This window comes from Dromaius novaehollandiae, chromosome 5 (genome assembly GCF_036370855.1).
Source record: "Dromaius novaehollandiae isolate bDroNov1 chromosome 5, bDroNov1.hap1, whole genome shotgun sequence".
Classification (NCBI taxonomy): Eukaryota; Metazoa; Chordata; class Aves; order Casuariiformes; family Dromaiidae; genus Dromaius; species Dromaius novaehollandiae.
This window is the reverse complement of record NC_088102.1, coordinates 45,859,870-45,876,032: the sequence shown is the minus strand read 5'-3', so window position 1 is coordinate 45,876,032 and position 16,163 is coordinate 45,859,870. Positions and strand designations below refer to the sequence as shown.

Sequence of the window (16,163 nt, the reverse complement as noted above, 5' to 3'; positions counted from 1 at the left end):
CTCACAACACAGCCCCACAAACAGAAGTATCAGTGCAACCACAGAGGGCAGCACGGTAAAACCAGGGACAGAGATTCCAAAAGGTACATTCCTAGCAAAAAAACCCGTACCATGAAATCATGCCCTCAGTTACCTACCTGCCTTTATCTTCTTCTAGGTCTTAGGTTGTGGTTTTCTTTCTTCCTAAAAAGGTCTTTCATAAGAACTGAGAATCATTTACTACCATTCAGTATTTATGGCCTGAAAAATCTTTCAAATGAAGGGTGGGATAAGACATACTTTAAACCTAAGTTTTTGAGGACAGAAAACATTCCCTTACAAGCCGATCTTCTGGCTCTTTGCACACACAATTTTTGATGAATAAATGTCTTTGTTCCACACAGCAGGTAACGAGCTTAGTGTTAAGTGTTGAGGAAGGTAACTGTCAGCTAGGCCTAGAAGTTTTTAGATGAAGAATCACTAATCACAAGAATGGCTGCACAACTCTCTGAGCAGTCAGTTACCATACGGGCACTCCCCTCAAGGAGGAGTAACTCACGTGATTATCCTTCTCAGCAAACAGACCCGCATCCAAGACCTGCGATTCCACATACACTACAACACTCCTGGCCCACAATGCCATGACAGCAGGAGGAGCAGACTGGTTCAGGAACTTCTCTTTCAAGAGTAAAAGCTCAAGGAGCAGAGCCCACAGATTTGTCTGGACTACTAAACAAGAGATACTGCTCTGTAATCCGAAGGTAAAGAAAAGAAGCAGCTTCAAAACAGAAAACACGAACCCACACTGCAAACCGTTTATTTCATCTCTATTGTCTCCATGCAGAGCAGACCAATACAGATGAAAGGGGAAAATGCATAAGAGCAGCTGAAAAAAAAAAACAGAACTAGAAAATATGATTCTCTCTGCATTTCCAAAAGTGACAAATGTGGTGGAGTGATGCTCCATTTCCTCGGAAGGCTCTGCATCCTCAGCCCCCGGGCTGACACTGCACATAGTAGAAAATTAACCAGCCCCTCCCATAAGCCTTGTACTGCCTTATACCAGGATACCTTCCCAAGAACTGCAGACTGTCAGGCTTATGGTACCAGCCAAGAAAAGCAACTTGGAAATTAATTCTTCGGTGTCATCCACTTTACATTCCTGAACACTGAGCACAAAACCTTCACTATGGTTTACAGTTTTGGCAAGACTCAGTGCTGATGCAATAACACCAGTTTCTGGGCACTCACCTGGTAATGCCTTGGCTTAAACACCAGCTGCATTTTGAATTAAGACATCTGGGGAAAGAGCAGGCATATCTTTCTATGCAAACCTGCTTCCTTCAGATTGCTACTACAGGGTCTGATTAGCTTCAGTCTCCAAGGAAAAAAAATTACAAACTACTAGAATGAGGGGGTTAGTATACTCCCCGAGTCCCTGCAAGCTAATTAGGCTAATCCTCCTTCCAGGAAAACAGGAAGTGGATGCTAGATTCAGACTTTGTGATAAATGGATGATAGAGGCAGGAGTTGTCAAAGGAGGGCATCTTTGTAATAGAGAAAGCAAATTGCACTAAGCCTCCTTCATTGCTACAATGAAGCTACTTAGTGATGTAAACCTACCAGTGAGGAAAGCTGAACAGATTTTAGACAGTACTTCCCAAGCAGAGAGAACTGCAAACACAAGTTCTCCAGCTCTCTCCAAAAAGTAGGACAGGAGCTGTCATAAAAATAGAACAGTGTCAACAAGGAATCTCTCGGTGAAGTAAGTGCCTCTGCTATGGGCAGCATACCTGCCTTGTTGCTCTGAGCCAAATCACCCTCTACAGAGACTAGCCCTGTGCAGACTGGAGACCTATACTGATTTACAAAAACTGTTTAAAGACAGAGTTGAACTGGTGCAACTCACATTGTGGCACTTGTTTTGCATCCTGTAAGGTTCTTTTTAAACGGATTTATGTAGAGCAAGGATGACCTCTGCAGAAGAGATGATCTAGCAATTGGACGGATCTCTGTAGCGTTAAAACATTCCTGTGGAACGAGGGCCTGGTCAGTCCGTCAGCTGGGATGCACACAAAACACGAGAAACATCATTTATTTTTATTGGTCTCAGATTGTCAACAAATTGAATCCCAAGCATCACACAACAGAAAACTCTTAAAGCATACTTACTGCCACCCTTCCATACCCTGTTCCCTCCTTACCTAGCACACTTCGCTTTTCTAGACTCATTTTTAATCTTATCACCAGCAGTTTCACCCTTGCCATTTTGCCCTTCCTGTGTTCTTCACTGCTGTGCCCTTTCCTTTAACAACTGTCAGTATTATTTCTTACCCATTCATCCCTGACAGACTAACTCCACTGTGAGGTAAAAAGCCCAGAAGTAGACTACTATCTGTATTTTTGGTTATAGCATGTTCTTAAATACTCTACATTGAACAGAGGAAGAGACAGCCTTGGGTTACCTGCAGCTGACCGGGCTGTATTGCGTTCAGCCGTTGCCCAAACCTCAGCCTAGGGCTGCTCTAGCATGTTGAACAGAGCTAACATGACAACCTCTCCACCACAAGAGATCTCTGAAACTTGGCTTGGGGAGGATGGTGGGTGAGTCAGGTCTTGAGAGCAGGCTCAGAGCCACACTCAGCTAATGTTTACGGGAAGAGGGAGGTGGGAAGGGAGGCCAGTAGCAGCAACTCCATGACTTTTCTTCCAGATATAGGTGAGCTGATAGTCTAGCAATAGAAGAAACATTTGCTGACCATTTCTTCAGATAAACAGCTACGCCATGCTGGTTACTGGAGTGGTTAGGGCTGAGGCAAGTAATCTTCAAGCTGAGCCATTTAATTGTGAACTGTCCCAAAGTGCTTCAAGTTTCTGGCTCGATTTCAACATAAATGAATACAAAGCAAGCCAAAAAGGTGGACTACCAAGGCTACTACTACCTTTAGAAACAAGTGATCCCATTGAACAGCCAGAGATCAAGTTGGAAAGGGACCTTTCCCCCCCACTATCTACAATGCAGGTTTTCATAGCACCATAACTCCTGGTGGGCAGGGAGTTCTGGTTAAAGCTGTTAATTTATTGTTTTGCCACCCCCTGTTCTGTCTCCAGCTCTTTGAGTGGTAGGACAAGTCCTTCCTCTTCACCAGCTACAGGGATAGTGTATTTTGTTTTCATGCAAGAGCTTGGGAGGTACAGTTCCATCACAATGAACTGAATGAAACATCGTCCATTCTCCATGGAGCAGTCGTTCAGTTCATTTCTGCTCATTGTGTCTTTTGCTCCATAAAAGAGAAAGCCCTGATGTGTGGCATTTTAGCAGAACAGGGATAGGAGAGCCAGGGAATGAAGTCCTGCACACCCAGACCTCTTTTTCACCTGCTTCTCATACTAGCAGCCAGATCCACACGTGCACACATAGGAAGTAACATTAGTGTTCCTTATTGCTTTGTCAGCTCAGAGTCACTGTGGTGGCTCTGGGAGGGGTCATGAGGTCTGCGCAGAGGTCACTCTGTTGTGAGCGAGAGTAGCACCATGACTGTAATGCCTGTACACAGGAGTAGAACTTGCTGTAGGGAGTTCCTAGGAAAGAAACAGTAAAATTAGGAGGGGCCACAGACCAATCCCAATAGGCAATGTAGGCTCTTGGCTGGTTTGTTCTTTGCCCTTCCAGATTCATCACAAGGACAAGACAGCAGCTGCGTGAAGCCGTTCACGCAGCTCTGTCAACAGGTCTGAGAAGGTCTCTACTGTGGTACAGATGAGTTTGGAATATGACTGGCCACAGCCTCAGTCAGGCACCAAGAAACTAGAATATTACATATGAGAGGAGGCCAAATACACCAGAATTCTCCAGTGTGGAAAACAGGTGACTGAGGTGGGATACAATAAAAGACTAGGAAATGGTGAATGATAAAGAGAAGGAAACTATTATTCTCTACTTACACAGCAACACAGGGGCACCTAATCAATAAGCAAGAGGCTAAAGAACAAATAGTAAGAAGCATAATTTCACACAGTGCAGTCAAACTATGCAAACTTTTTGCCAAAGGGAGATTGCAGAAGTCCAAAGTAATGGATAGGGTCGAAAAGCAATTAGAGAAATATGTGAAGGATCAGTCCATGTATGGTTATCAGACACAAAGGCCTGGGTGAGCCCCAGGCTCAAGCAGTCCCTAAGCCACTAGTTGCCAGAAGCTAAGATGATACACTGGGTAGGGGATCACCCAGCTGGACACAGTCCTGAGCAACCTCCTGCAGCTGGTCCTGCTTTGAAGAAGGGGGTTGGACTAGATGACCTCCAGAGGTTCCCTACAATTATTCTGTGATTCCGTGATTTTTCACTTGCCTTGTTTCCTGCAGTCTTTCCCTAAGCACATGCTATTGGCCACTGTCACAGAAAACATACTGGGCCAGCAAAATCTTTAGGGCTGACTCAGCTGAAGGTTCTCATGTTTTACAGGGTCTTTGTAGTCCCATCAACTCAACACCTAGCACAGTGGTCTATCTATATACTAGTCTTGTCCATGGGATTTGGAAAGCTGGCATTCACATGCTCCCAGAACAGGCACGGGGAAGCGTTACATCCCTTCTCCCTGGTAGTAAGAAGTGCTGCAGCTAAACAGGAGCACTTACCAAGGATTCTTTTCCTCCAGGAGATCAGGCACAACATTTACCAGGGCAATATACAAAAATCCTCCAGAAGTGAAAGGGAGGATCCAGGCTACTGTTTCCCCTGCACAAATACAGAAAATTTTCATTATTACTGAGGCAAAAATCATGAGAGAGGACAGAGAAGGTAGAGAATATCTACACATGGCTACCACAGGCCTCCCCACTCCTACAGAAGCCCCAGGGAGCCTTACCTGCTCCTTTTGGTGACTGAGCACATATTGCAAAGCAGGCTCCTAGAATCCCCCCTAAAGCTGTGGAAAGCTGCATCTTGGCTGCACTCCAGCGGTCAAACCCAGCCCGAAGTAGGATTGCAAAATCCCCTACCTAAGAAAACCAAAAGCCAACAGTTAATGAATATGAACATCTCCAAACACAAAGGCCATCCTTAACAAGACAGGTGCTTCAAGACTTCTTTTAACTTCTAATGTTGCCAGTCTCTACGAAGCAGCATCTTTTCAAGGGACAAGAAAATGTTAACCAGACTTAGCCCTTCTCTTTTAGCAGACGAAGCACCCCTTCAGTCCCACCCCAGGACAGCAGGATAAAAAGCCCTCTCACCTCATGTGGAATTTCATGCAGGAGAATTGCCATTGTGGTTAGGAGCCCAACCTGTGGCAGAGAAGAGAAGTCAATTAGGAAATGGTCCTCTGAAAGGCTGAGACTTTCATCAGCACGTCAAGGCCCCATTCTCCGAGTTAAGACTTTTGTTACGCAGGGTTTAGAAGTATTCAGCGAAAGGGCAGACGAAGTAACCTTTCCCCACATGTCAGTACAAAGGACAAAGATCTCCCAAGTCTGAAGAAGCTCTAGCTCAGAGGGCCAGGATAGGGCTGCTTCCTACTGAAAATGCTTCTCCATTTTCTCAGAAGCTTCCAGAAAATAGGAGGGATTCTTCACATCTTTGCTATTTTTGCATGTTGCATCACACTTGAGGACAGGCATCTCCAGTTCAGTACATGGCATGTGACAGAAACCTTACCTTTCTGCTAACCAGGAAGCTGGCTGCTACTGCTAGGCCATGTGTAAAGTTATCAATGGTGTTGGCCAGCAGATTGAGGTATCCACTAATCTGCAAAGAGAAGGAAGAGCCTCTGATAAAGGAGGAGACATAAGATAAAAGAAAGCACCAGACGAGATCTGGACACAGGTTATAAAGAGGCATGATGAAATGACACAGGACAGGACATGGCACTTCTGGTGAAGATCTTAACGTCAGTGCACAGGTACAACTTAAATGCTGTGTTCAGTTTTAGAGTAAACTGAGTTTTAGGGTAGACAAGCACTGTCCAAGATTAGGAAATCTATCTTAGCGGAGGAGAGAGAGAGAAAAGGCAAATGACAAAGAAGCTCTAGATACTGAGAGAGACAGAAAAGGTGAAAGGAAAAAGATAGCCAAAGTACAAGAATACACTGATTGTAAATCAAACCAATTCGAGGCAACATTCACTAATTTACACAGGTGACTGGCTTCAAATATGACCTGACCCAGTCTTCTAGTCATGTATTTTAATATATAACTGTTAAATGTCTCCTCTTCAAGAGCTGGCAAGAACAGTGCAGCAGAACAAATGCTGCTGAAATTGCTTTTTATAACTAAACAAATCCTCAAGCACTGTACTAAAAAAGCTTGTGCTTGTGGGTTTGCTTTCCCTTGAGAAAGAATAAAAAGAGAAAAGATAGTGATGACAGTCACCAAAATCCACCTACTAGAAGGCTGGATAGCAAGTATATGCATACGCATGCTGACAAACACATTTCTGAAAATTACAGCATATGCCAACTTCCTTCCTCACACGAGTCTATCTCCATGTTAGACTTACCTATCATGCTAACCACTACTGTATCTATGGGTGTTTCCAGACAAATTCTGTCTATTTGGGCTGAACTGATTTATAAGGGTACCACCCCAGCCCTTTTGCTCACAGTTTCTATCATATTTAACAAAAACTGCCCTGTGCTGGCTCCAGACATACTGCAGTTCACTATGCAGCACTGCAGTTTAAATTATTGCCAATCTGGGTGGTAGCTAATACCGCAGCCTGTTTCTGGACTGCAAGAACTAAGCTGGCCTACATTAGCTCCAGCTACAGAGTAGCAACCTGTAGGTGGAGAGGCAGTCTAGAAAGTGGGGCATTAACCTCTTATTTCACCATAGTATCAGGCACCAAAGTTTAGCTGGAAGAACGCAAGTGCTGATGGGTTTTATAGTCAGGCCATCAGCACACTTTTTGGTCTTCTGCTCTTCCCTGTTTCTGTTGAACTCTGCTTGGGGCATCCTTCTTGCTGTGGTTGAATAAAAGAAAAGTGTCCATCCGTATGCTGCAGCTCAGTTTGGGCTTTTGGTCAAGCATCTCTCTCAAAAGGCATCACCTTTCTGCACAGCATTTTCTACTGCACAATCTCAAGACATCTTCAAAGGCTCTAACCTTTTAAAAGCACATCCATGATTAAATATGAAAATGGCCTATTAAGCAGGCCTAACTACAGTAAGTAATAATCTAAACAGCATCTCCACAATGGATGAGGAACACGTTCCCTTCATGTTTTTGTAAGAAGGAGAATATAAAGCATGGTGTGCAGATTCACGAACACACAGCAGTTTTAGTTCTCATTCCTCATTTTCAGTCTAACGTAACTATCTAAAATTTATCCTTTTCATGCTGGAATTTTAGATGATTGGGTTTTCCCCACAGGATAGTAATTATTATTCATGTAAGTTTTACACACACCCCATACCACTGTATATAGTGGGGGGAAAAAAAAGGCTTCATGATTAAAACATTAGATTTTTTTCTTGTTAGTGGCTTGGGCAAAAGCTGTCACTGAGAGAAGCAAAGCCTTGGAGTGTTCAGATAAAAATTGGGTTGATTTGACAGTTATGAGCCTCTGACATTTACATTCTCAGAATACCTAACAAGAGGTTCTCCTCAGTCATAAACAATGCAGCTAGATGAAGTGTTTATATGTTCATGCTGCAGAATGAATGTCACTGTGCAATAAAACATACATCTACAAATCAGCAAGGACACCTGTGTCATGGGGAAAAAGAAAGAATGAGCAAGGAAGAGGTACTCTATTCTCTCAACAAATAAAATCATTCTAAAGGCTGTAATGCAGGAAAGCACCAAATTATATTTGGGTGCAAAGGACCCTTCTCACCAGCAGTGTTAAGCTAGAACATGTTGCTATAGCCCTAGTTCTAATATATATGGCCCACAGACAACCAATTGCAGCTTACTAATCCTTGAAGCCCTGAAGGGTGACTCCACTGTTTGTTTGTTTAAATAGTACCTTTCTCCTCTTGTTTTCTTTAAAAAATGGGGTTACTGAGTGAATACTGGAACCAAAGAAGCCTGGTTTGCTATGGGTTTCTCTCTTTTCCTTGCAAGCACATATCTTGCTCATTTCTAACAATATTGTTTCCTCTGCACGTCCTTTCCCCCCATGCACTGCATGACTGCCCCTTTGCAGAAATTTGATTACCTTCGAGACTTCTATCCTCTCTTGAACTCGGGTAAAATTAATTATGGGTTCAAAAGTTATTGGAAAAGGAAGGGCAGAACAGATGGACAGACAGATGGAATGACTGTCTCCTAACGAAGCAAGGTAATAGGACAAGAATATCTTGGTAGTTCTGGTAATTTCCTCCCTACCAGAAAGAATATTAAGATCTTCTGATTACACACTCATGAGGTAGAAAGCAACAGTTAAAATTATGTAACTTATTAGTTGCCAATTTGTGCCTATCCACAATAGTCAGCAAGAGTGAACAGACATTTTAGGATCTTAAAGCTAAAAGGGCTCTTACTGGTCATCTAGATTGACCTTTTACATAACACAATTGAGAGGACCTCATTCAATTTCTGCATAAAGCCCATTGTTTCTTCAGCCATACTGTATTTTGTAGAGAGCAACTTAAATCATGGCTTAAACCTCACAAATGACAAAGAATCTACTATGTCTCTAGGTAAGCTGATCCACAGGTAAGTTATCCTCAGTTACAGAGTTGTGTTTGATTTCTAGCCTGCTACTGTTTAACTTCAGCTTCCAACTATTCAAATTTAATCAGGCCTCTCACAAGGGTATTTGTATACTTGAACTTGACTTCTCTAGACCTAAAGATTAAAGAAAACCACTTTTTACCATGTTTTCCAAACTTCAAGTAACTATTTCAGCTCTTTCCCGATTCCTTTAAAATTTATTAGTAGTTCCTTGGATATTGTGAGTAACACTACTGGAAAAAGTGTCATACAGCTGTTTCATTACTGTTGTATAAAAAGAGGGACTCTTGTCCCTTGCCTTAATTGATATTTCCCACTCACCCATTGGCCTGGCTGTAGCATCATAATGGAAGAACACATTTAAACAATTTTCTCCTATGGTTCTTGCATGTTTTTCCAAGGCACTGACTTCCTGGAAACCGTCCCTATGTTGTAAATGTGATCTGCATTCTTTCTTAATCTAGTGCTCAATATTTATATGCATTGAAACATGTTAAAATTTACCTCTTTTGATCAAGTTACTCAGTTTACCCAGTATCACTGACCTCACGCAGTCATAGCATGCCATTTAAGTAACAGAGTAATAGCTGCAAATGTTAAAATATACTTTTTTCAAACTATCCTTTACAAAGATTGTAAACCAGCAATGAACATATTTTTGAGTGAGGCTGCATTAATCCAGCCCCTATTTGTAACTAGTTATAGGTAGTTCTTGTGCTATCTCTGTAATAGAAAATAATCAGTTTTAATACAGATAATATTGGCAAAGTTGACTGTATAGAGCACTAGTTTTATTAGAATTTGGGACAAAGTTAGGTTTTATACATGTCTTCCAGTATCATTACAAATCAACCTTATGATTGATAAAAAGTCAGCAAAAGAGTCTGGAGGACAAAAAAAAAAAATCTATCTTCCATAAGACCATACCAATTAGCATTAATTACGTTATTATTTTTACATTAGGACAAGGCTCTGAGCAATTGTGTCTCCCATCAGTGTTTCATTTCTACTTAAAACCAGTGAGGAACTACAGGCTGATTAGTCCACAAGTCCCTGTATATAGCTTCCTAAAATAAGGGCACAATGTTTCAAAACCCAGTAATATCAGCTTCACCACCACTGCCACCAAGGCAACAATTTGCAATTTGTATAGTGCTCCATATATACTGATTAGGTGAATGTAAGAGATATCAAAAATATACAGTGATCTCAGCATATCTTTCACATTAATGTGTGGTAAGAGCCACAAAGTTACAGCAAAACAGGTTTAAAATAGAAAGATTGAAGAGCCTCTGACTGACTATATATCCAGGTTTAGGTTAGCTCATGAAACCACATTTTTTTGCCATAGTTGCTCTCCTGCAATCTTGTACACTTTTTACGGGCTCTCATACTCAGATTCAAATTGAAAGTTCTTCACAGAAGTGGTCTTCTACTCTCTCTAATGTTCACCTAGACAGGACCTCCACAATGCAGACAGTAAAATAAAACCAAAAGTGAAAGCACAGACAATCTAAAGGTTAGCCACTGCCTAGTGGCTTCTCAGCCCCACCTCCAATCCTATGAGCCTGCTGATATCCACTTATCCCAACACTACAGGCTGCCTGACAACATAGCAAGCTGATTCAAGAAGCTAAATTAGCAGAGAATTAAACCTACAAAAACAACAACAATAAAAAAAGTTCTCGGCCTGTTTAGCTCCTTGAACTGGCTCACTGTCGGATCAGATGAGCACCAGTGCAAAGGATGGGATGGGAAATGCATGTTTGGAGACAGTAGTGGACAAGAGGCCCTTTTTGGCAGCAGACAGTTGCTAATCTGAGAAACCAAACCCTTAAGTTTTACAATGAATAGCTTCAACTGTCAAAATGCATCTAAGAGTTGCCTGAACAGGAAGTGCGCAGCTCACAGCTGCTACAGTGCAGACACTGAAGAAAAGAGAAACCACTGCCCCAAAATTTAAACAAATAATATATACTGACTACAAGATATAGTGTAACAAAATGTAGAAGTACTGCGTTTTGGTCTCAAGTTTCAGTCAGAACAGACTATTGTGAAGAAATAAGTCTGATAACATGACTTTGCCTTTCTTGCATAAGCTGCAGGGCAGATTTTTTCCAGTAAGACCGCTATTTCCCACTTACTGTAACTGTGATGGACACTTTGACAGAGCAAAAATAAGCGTAACTCACTCATAAACACCAAGTTCCCCACTCTGGAACAGTACTTTCCACAGACAACTTTCTCCTGACTGAATTTTGAAGTATTTGCCCCAGAAAACGTAAGATGTAAAGCATCTAGAAGTTTGCTTTTGGATGTCTTACCTTGATCCTGTTGTCTGTTGGACGAGACTGGAGAGAGGAGCCATTACACTGAGCTAAAACCGTTCCTGCTCTTTGGGGTCTGCTTGCCACCTTCTGAAGGGGGAAGCCACTTCCATTCGGAATCTTCCTATCTGGTGCTTTAGAATCAGAGCCCTAAATTAGGGAAAAACAACGTGTCACTGCCTTTTTGTCCCCAACAGCATGAATCAAGGCCAGAAATCCAATCACCAGCGTTAATCCTTTTGTCCCTACAGCCCAAATCAGTAGCTTTCATACCATGTTCCAATAACTATAATTACCAGAAAGGAGATAGATTTCAGAGAGCTTTTTGTCACATTTGTAAAATGGAATTAATGTATTTAAATTTCATCTGTAAGGCTAACTGGCTAACACAGTTAGACAACATGAGCAAAGACTTCCTTAACCACCAGGAGATAGAAAATAGCAAGAGAGACTGGGAATCTGAGCCAGACCTTATGGCTATGAGCCACGTCCCATTGAAAAGATGGGGACAAGAGAAATTCAGCTCCATCTGGGCAGGGGGAAAAAGTGGAGGGAAGAGTCTTGTTGTCTCCAGTGCACCAGGATAACTAAGTTCAGAAAACTGTTCTATAGCTGGGATTGTCAGCTTCCAAAAAACACAAACTGTTCATCTCAGACTTTACCCTCTCGTATTATGAGAGTAAATTCCTTTCAGAGTTTAAAATGTCATGTTAAGTCAGAGTAAAATCTAGTTATGCAGTGCCTGATCTCCAGTTTCATCTCTCAGAAGACACGGCACAGCAAGGATTCAATAGTCAACAGGAGTTGCTGCTACAAGTTGTGCAGATTACTAAGGACTAGCCATGCTCCTCTGTTTTGGAGTTACCTTCTGTTACTTCTTTGTTAATCCATGCCTTGGTGCAGGATGATTTGCCAGAAGCATTACACTGTACAACCTGGCCAAACATAAATCCCTTCTCCCACACAATGTACCAGCTCCACAGAACGGGGGCTGGGTTGAGACTATACCCAGGAGAGGAGGGCAGTGAGGAATGCCTTCCAGAGAAGGAGGGTGTCTTTGCCCTGACTGAGCCCCAAGAAGGAACTGAAGTGTCTAGAAGTGAGTCACGATCACCCAGCAGAGTATGCATTGGCAAGCTATCATCCTTCAAAGCTCACTTGAGAAAGTCTCATCTGCAGAGTACTCCAGCTCCCGGGCCACATAAAAGGGGAGTTCTCTTTTACAGAGATCACAGAGAGAACAAAACCAACCCAGAGGTGAGAAATCTCAGATAAAACCACAAAACCAAAGCTTGAAGATGAAACACCTGCTCCTACAGCCTAGTGTCAGAGAAGTGGCAAAAAGCTCCCAAAAGCCATTGACAACAAGCTACTCACAGCTCCAGGCCCATTTGCTGAACCTGTCAGACAGGGCAGATGAGGTGTTTAGTACAGTGCTTATGTGCCTGACTCATAAACCAAACACAATAGCCCTCCCTCCCCTCTGGCTACTCACTTACCACACCTGGGCAATCCTTCTCTTCTTTCTCTACGAAGATCTTCTCTAGTGCCAGGAAGGTCAGGAAACCAATGATCACCCAGAGACCAAGAAGTTTCTGCTGCTGAAAGCTCTGCCCTTCTCCTGAGGGAGGAGAGAAATCTTCATGATATTCTATCACAGAGGGTGCAGTGTTTTCCCATATGGGAACCCATCCTGTCCCAGACAGTTTAACCAAGAGTCCCAAGACAAAGAAAAAAGAGGAGGTGTTTCCACTGTCATTTTGAGGTGTAAGGTGCAAACATAACTCACAGAAAATTAGTTTCATCTACTCATTCTTGATCTAATAGATATCCTCATCTCAGGACACTCAGACTGAGAGCCCCCACCCCTTTGCTTCAGTAGGGCAATCCAGACTTTTTCTGACAATACTAAGAATTTCCCTGAGCTCCAGAAGCAAGAGGAGATTACATGCTGGTATCAACAAAAATCCTGCAGCTGTGTCTACTGAGCAGCAAGCCTAGACAGCCCTCCCCATTAGCAGACCTACAGACTCACCTTCCCCTTTCTGCCACACCTGGATAAGTTATTAAGCCCAAAGCTATAAACTTTTTTTCAATTGCGGCCAAGCCTGTGAGATAATTATCCATTCAGCCTGGCTGCAGAAATGGAGGTTGTATTGCAGTAGAAGAACAAAAAGACTCTGCAGTGGGGCATATATGGGTCATGGAAACCTTTGTGCTCAGGACAGTCTGGCAAAAGCAAACAAGCTACAGCAAGAAGGCAGAGTCACTGGGAAACCACTGTAAGAAGGAGGGAAAAAAAAAAAAAAAGATAGAGAGTTCTACTTACAGTGCCAGAGCTGCGAAGAGGGAGAGGACTAAGGGACCCATAGATCCATGGAGGATCTGAAATCCCAAGAGAGACATGCAATGGAGCCTGGGATACCCAGGGCATCCTTTTCCCTCTCTCACATTCTCAGTGGGGAAAGGATTTCATGATTTTCACAATAGATGGGATTAAGCAGTACTTGGCTTCTCATGTCATCAGTTTGCCAAGGCAGAAATATAATCATTACAGGTTTCAACAAGCCTGACTATCTGAGGGGCGAAGACGATACACCAACACCACAGGCACTACCTCAACCCAACCAGTGTATAGCTTGCGGGACCAATACTGGGCTCTATCACCCACATTTTTCGTTTCCTTAGCCTCATCTCAGCCAATGGCTCTAGGGACAGTCAATTTTTCATCACTTCTCCTTGAGCAAAGCTTGAGAGGGCAACACATTTGGGCTTCAACAGATTAAAGTACCCAGTGGACACATCTGAGTAAGCCCCAAGAAAGAGGGTCTGAGAGTGGCACTGTGACAGGGACAGATTTCTAGGGGAGATGTTATCTAATGGGGCAGTATTCCCACCTGAAATGGTGTACGTGTTCATGTATCAGACCACACAGATTCCTTATTTCCTAATCAGTTTGAGAAAGCATCCCCTTTCCTTAGAGGAAAGGCTAAAGAAACCCTACACAGATTTACAAGAGTTCAAGGAAAGATGTGAAAAGTTCACAGATGAAAAACCCATTGCAGGTTGCTAAACACAAAGAAACTACATCCAGCTCAGGAAGCCTCCAATCTTAAAATCTTTAGGAGGCTGCAGAATGCAGGGAAGAAATATTACATGTGCTTCTGCTGTTCTTATACCCTGCCCTAGGCATTCACTTTTAGATACTAAAACAGAATACCAGTCTAGGCCCATTTTGGGGCTGACCCAGTCTAGCTGTTCTTGTGTTTTCAACATGGAACAGACTCAAAAAGCACAGCAGTAGGCATAGTCTGAGCTGCTTCTAGGCAGAGGGGACTTTCATACCTGCTGTTGCACTGCATGTGTAGGCCCAAGCTTCAGGAAGCAGGTGCAGAAACACATTCCCCAGTAGCCCACCAATTGCAAAGCTCAACAACTGCTTCAAACGATGTGATCCAGCTAAAAAAGAAACAAAAAACAATCGTAATTCAGCCTGGAGCCAAAACATCTCCAGCTGAGATTTTGCACAAAGAAACCTAAATTAGAAGCATCTGCAAGCCAAGCTTTCAAAGAACAGATTAGGGGAAAAATAACTAGTGTTCAAGAAAAAGCCCTTGCACCACTTGGCTGAGACGGCAGTGTGTGGGAGGGTCCTAGACCAAGCAGCTCCCCATGGTACACATCCCAAATGATGCTTTTTGCACAAGCTCTGGCCAGGACCAACCCTACCAAACTGATGGGTACGGCCTAAAACAATGAACCGTGTCTATTTTAGAGGGCAGTATTCCTATGACACTGGGATGATCCAAGGTCCTGTTCATCACTGTGCCATTCAGTCACAATCCAGGACTTTCAGCTTGGGAAAGGCTAACCCAGGTAGCAGGCTTACCTTCTGAGCGCAGAGCAGCTCCTGTCTCAAAAGGAATCACCAGCAAGGGGAAGACCCCGCTCAGCCCCACCATGAACGAGCCAATGAGGGAACAGATCCAGGCATCCAGCCGCTCATTACTGAAAAGGTTTCCCCAAGACTCAGCCTCCCTCTCACACAGAGGACCAGAACTAGTGGCAGCATGACCCTTTGGGAGCTGCCGAGCTTCACAGGCCACGATCAGAAGCAAGGAGAGCGTCCCATCAAGCAGAAGCTTTTGCTTTGTCATCTCTAAGTGGTCTCAGCTGGGCTGGCCGATCTCTGAAAAGAACAGGGGAGAGCAGGTCTGAGAGCATGCAGAGACCCCCTCCCACCATCCAGATGGAAAGGCCTTAGTTGCTCCATCCCCTCCCTCAGCATCTTAGTGCACGTACACATCCTCCTTTTCCCCATAAGGAAAAATCTGAAACTCTCCCTGATTTAAACATAGCACTCTTCAGTGCTGTGACAAGGACACTGTTTATCATCAGGTATGTGAAACTGCCAGTAGGACACCTTGTGAAAAGGTCTGGCTTCCTGCACCTCCCCCCCAAGGTGGGCTGGACTTGGACTCTGCAGAGGCAGTACCCTCAGGTACCCTTGCCCTTCAGTATCCTGAGGCTCCAGAGAAAGGTGCTGACCAAAGATGCTACCGGGATAAGTCTCCTCTGCCTATTTGGTGAGCTGGTGGAAAAGAGTCCCCTCCGACATTTTTTTAATTGTGGAGTTGGTATGACAGAATTACAAAACCCGAGGGACATGCGGCTGTGAGATGACTGGGTAGAAAAGTAAAGACAACCATAGATATGGAATGGCACCCATATAACAAATTAGGATGCAAGACAGACAATTAAGTTGGAGAGGTAACGTGATGGAGGTCTATAAAATCATGAGTAGTATAAGGAGGGTGAACAGTGTTAGACTATTCATTGTCTCTTCCAACATTAGAAAAGCCATTGGGGTTTTTCTTATGCCACATCACACGAAGCCATAAGAAAAGCCAGTGGGGCTTTCCTTATGGCACATCGCATGAAGCCAGGGGGTGTGTGGGTGTGGGTGGGTGTGGGTGTGTGGGTGGGTGTCAGCTTCAAAACAAGCAAAAAAAAAATCCCCAAATGTAGCTCTTCACTAGCAGGTAACATATAGTAGTACTTCTCCAAAAACATTGGTTGGATGGAAAAATTTACATGGATTCAACAGGGGACAGGATGAGTACCAGAAAGACAAATGCACTGATCACTCATAGTTGGACAACTCCTATCAGACTCAGGAGAT

At 43.3% G+C, this 16,163-nt stretch overlaps 1 protein-coding gene across 4 annotated transcripts in view; it reads right to left on the bottom strand.

The window, feature by feature from the left end:
• Window positions 1–2,058: 2,058 nt before the first annotated feature.
• SLC39A13 (solute carrier family 39 member 13) overlaps window positions 2,059–16,163 on the bottom strand; it is a 20,449-nt gene continuing 6,344 nt past the window's right edge. For 3 of the 4 annotated variants that reach the window (XM_064512728.1, XM_064512729.1, XM_064512727.1), the window contains 9 exons: window positions 14,871–15,170; window positions 14,327–14,440; window positions 12,481–12,602; window positions 10,979–11,131; window positions 5,633–5,722; window positions 5,212–5,262; window positions 4,845–4,977; window positions 4,615–4,714; window positions 2,059–3,561 (listed from right to left, as the gene is read on the bottom strand). In XM_064512728.1, the coding sequence (XP_064368798.1) occupies window positions 3,486–3,561; window positions 4,615–4,714; window positions 4,845–4,977; window positions 5,212–5,262; window positions 5,633–5,722; window positions 10,979–11,131; window positions 12,481–12,602; window positions 14,327–14,440; window positions 14,871–15,138 (1,107 nt within the window). In that variant the 5' untranslated portion in view covers window positions 15,139–15,170 and the 3' untranslated portion in view covers window positions 2,059–3,485. The remainder of the gene's footprint in view (window positions 3,562–4,614; window positions 4,715–4,844; window positions 4,978–5,211; window positions 5,263–5,632; window positions 5,723–10,978; window positions 11,132–12,480; window positions 12,603–14,326; window positions 14,441–14,870; window positions 15,171–16,163) is intronic. The other variant, XM_064512730.1, reaches the window with a different exon arrangement.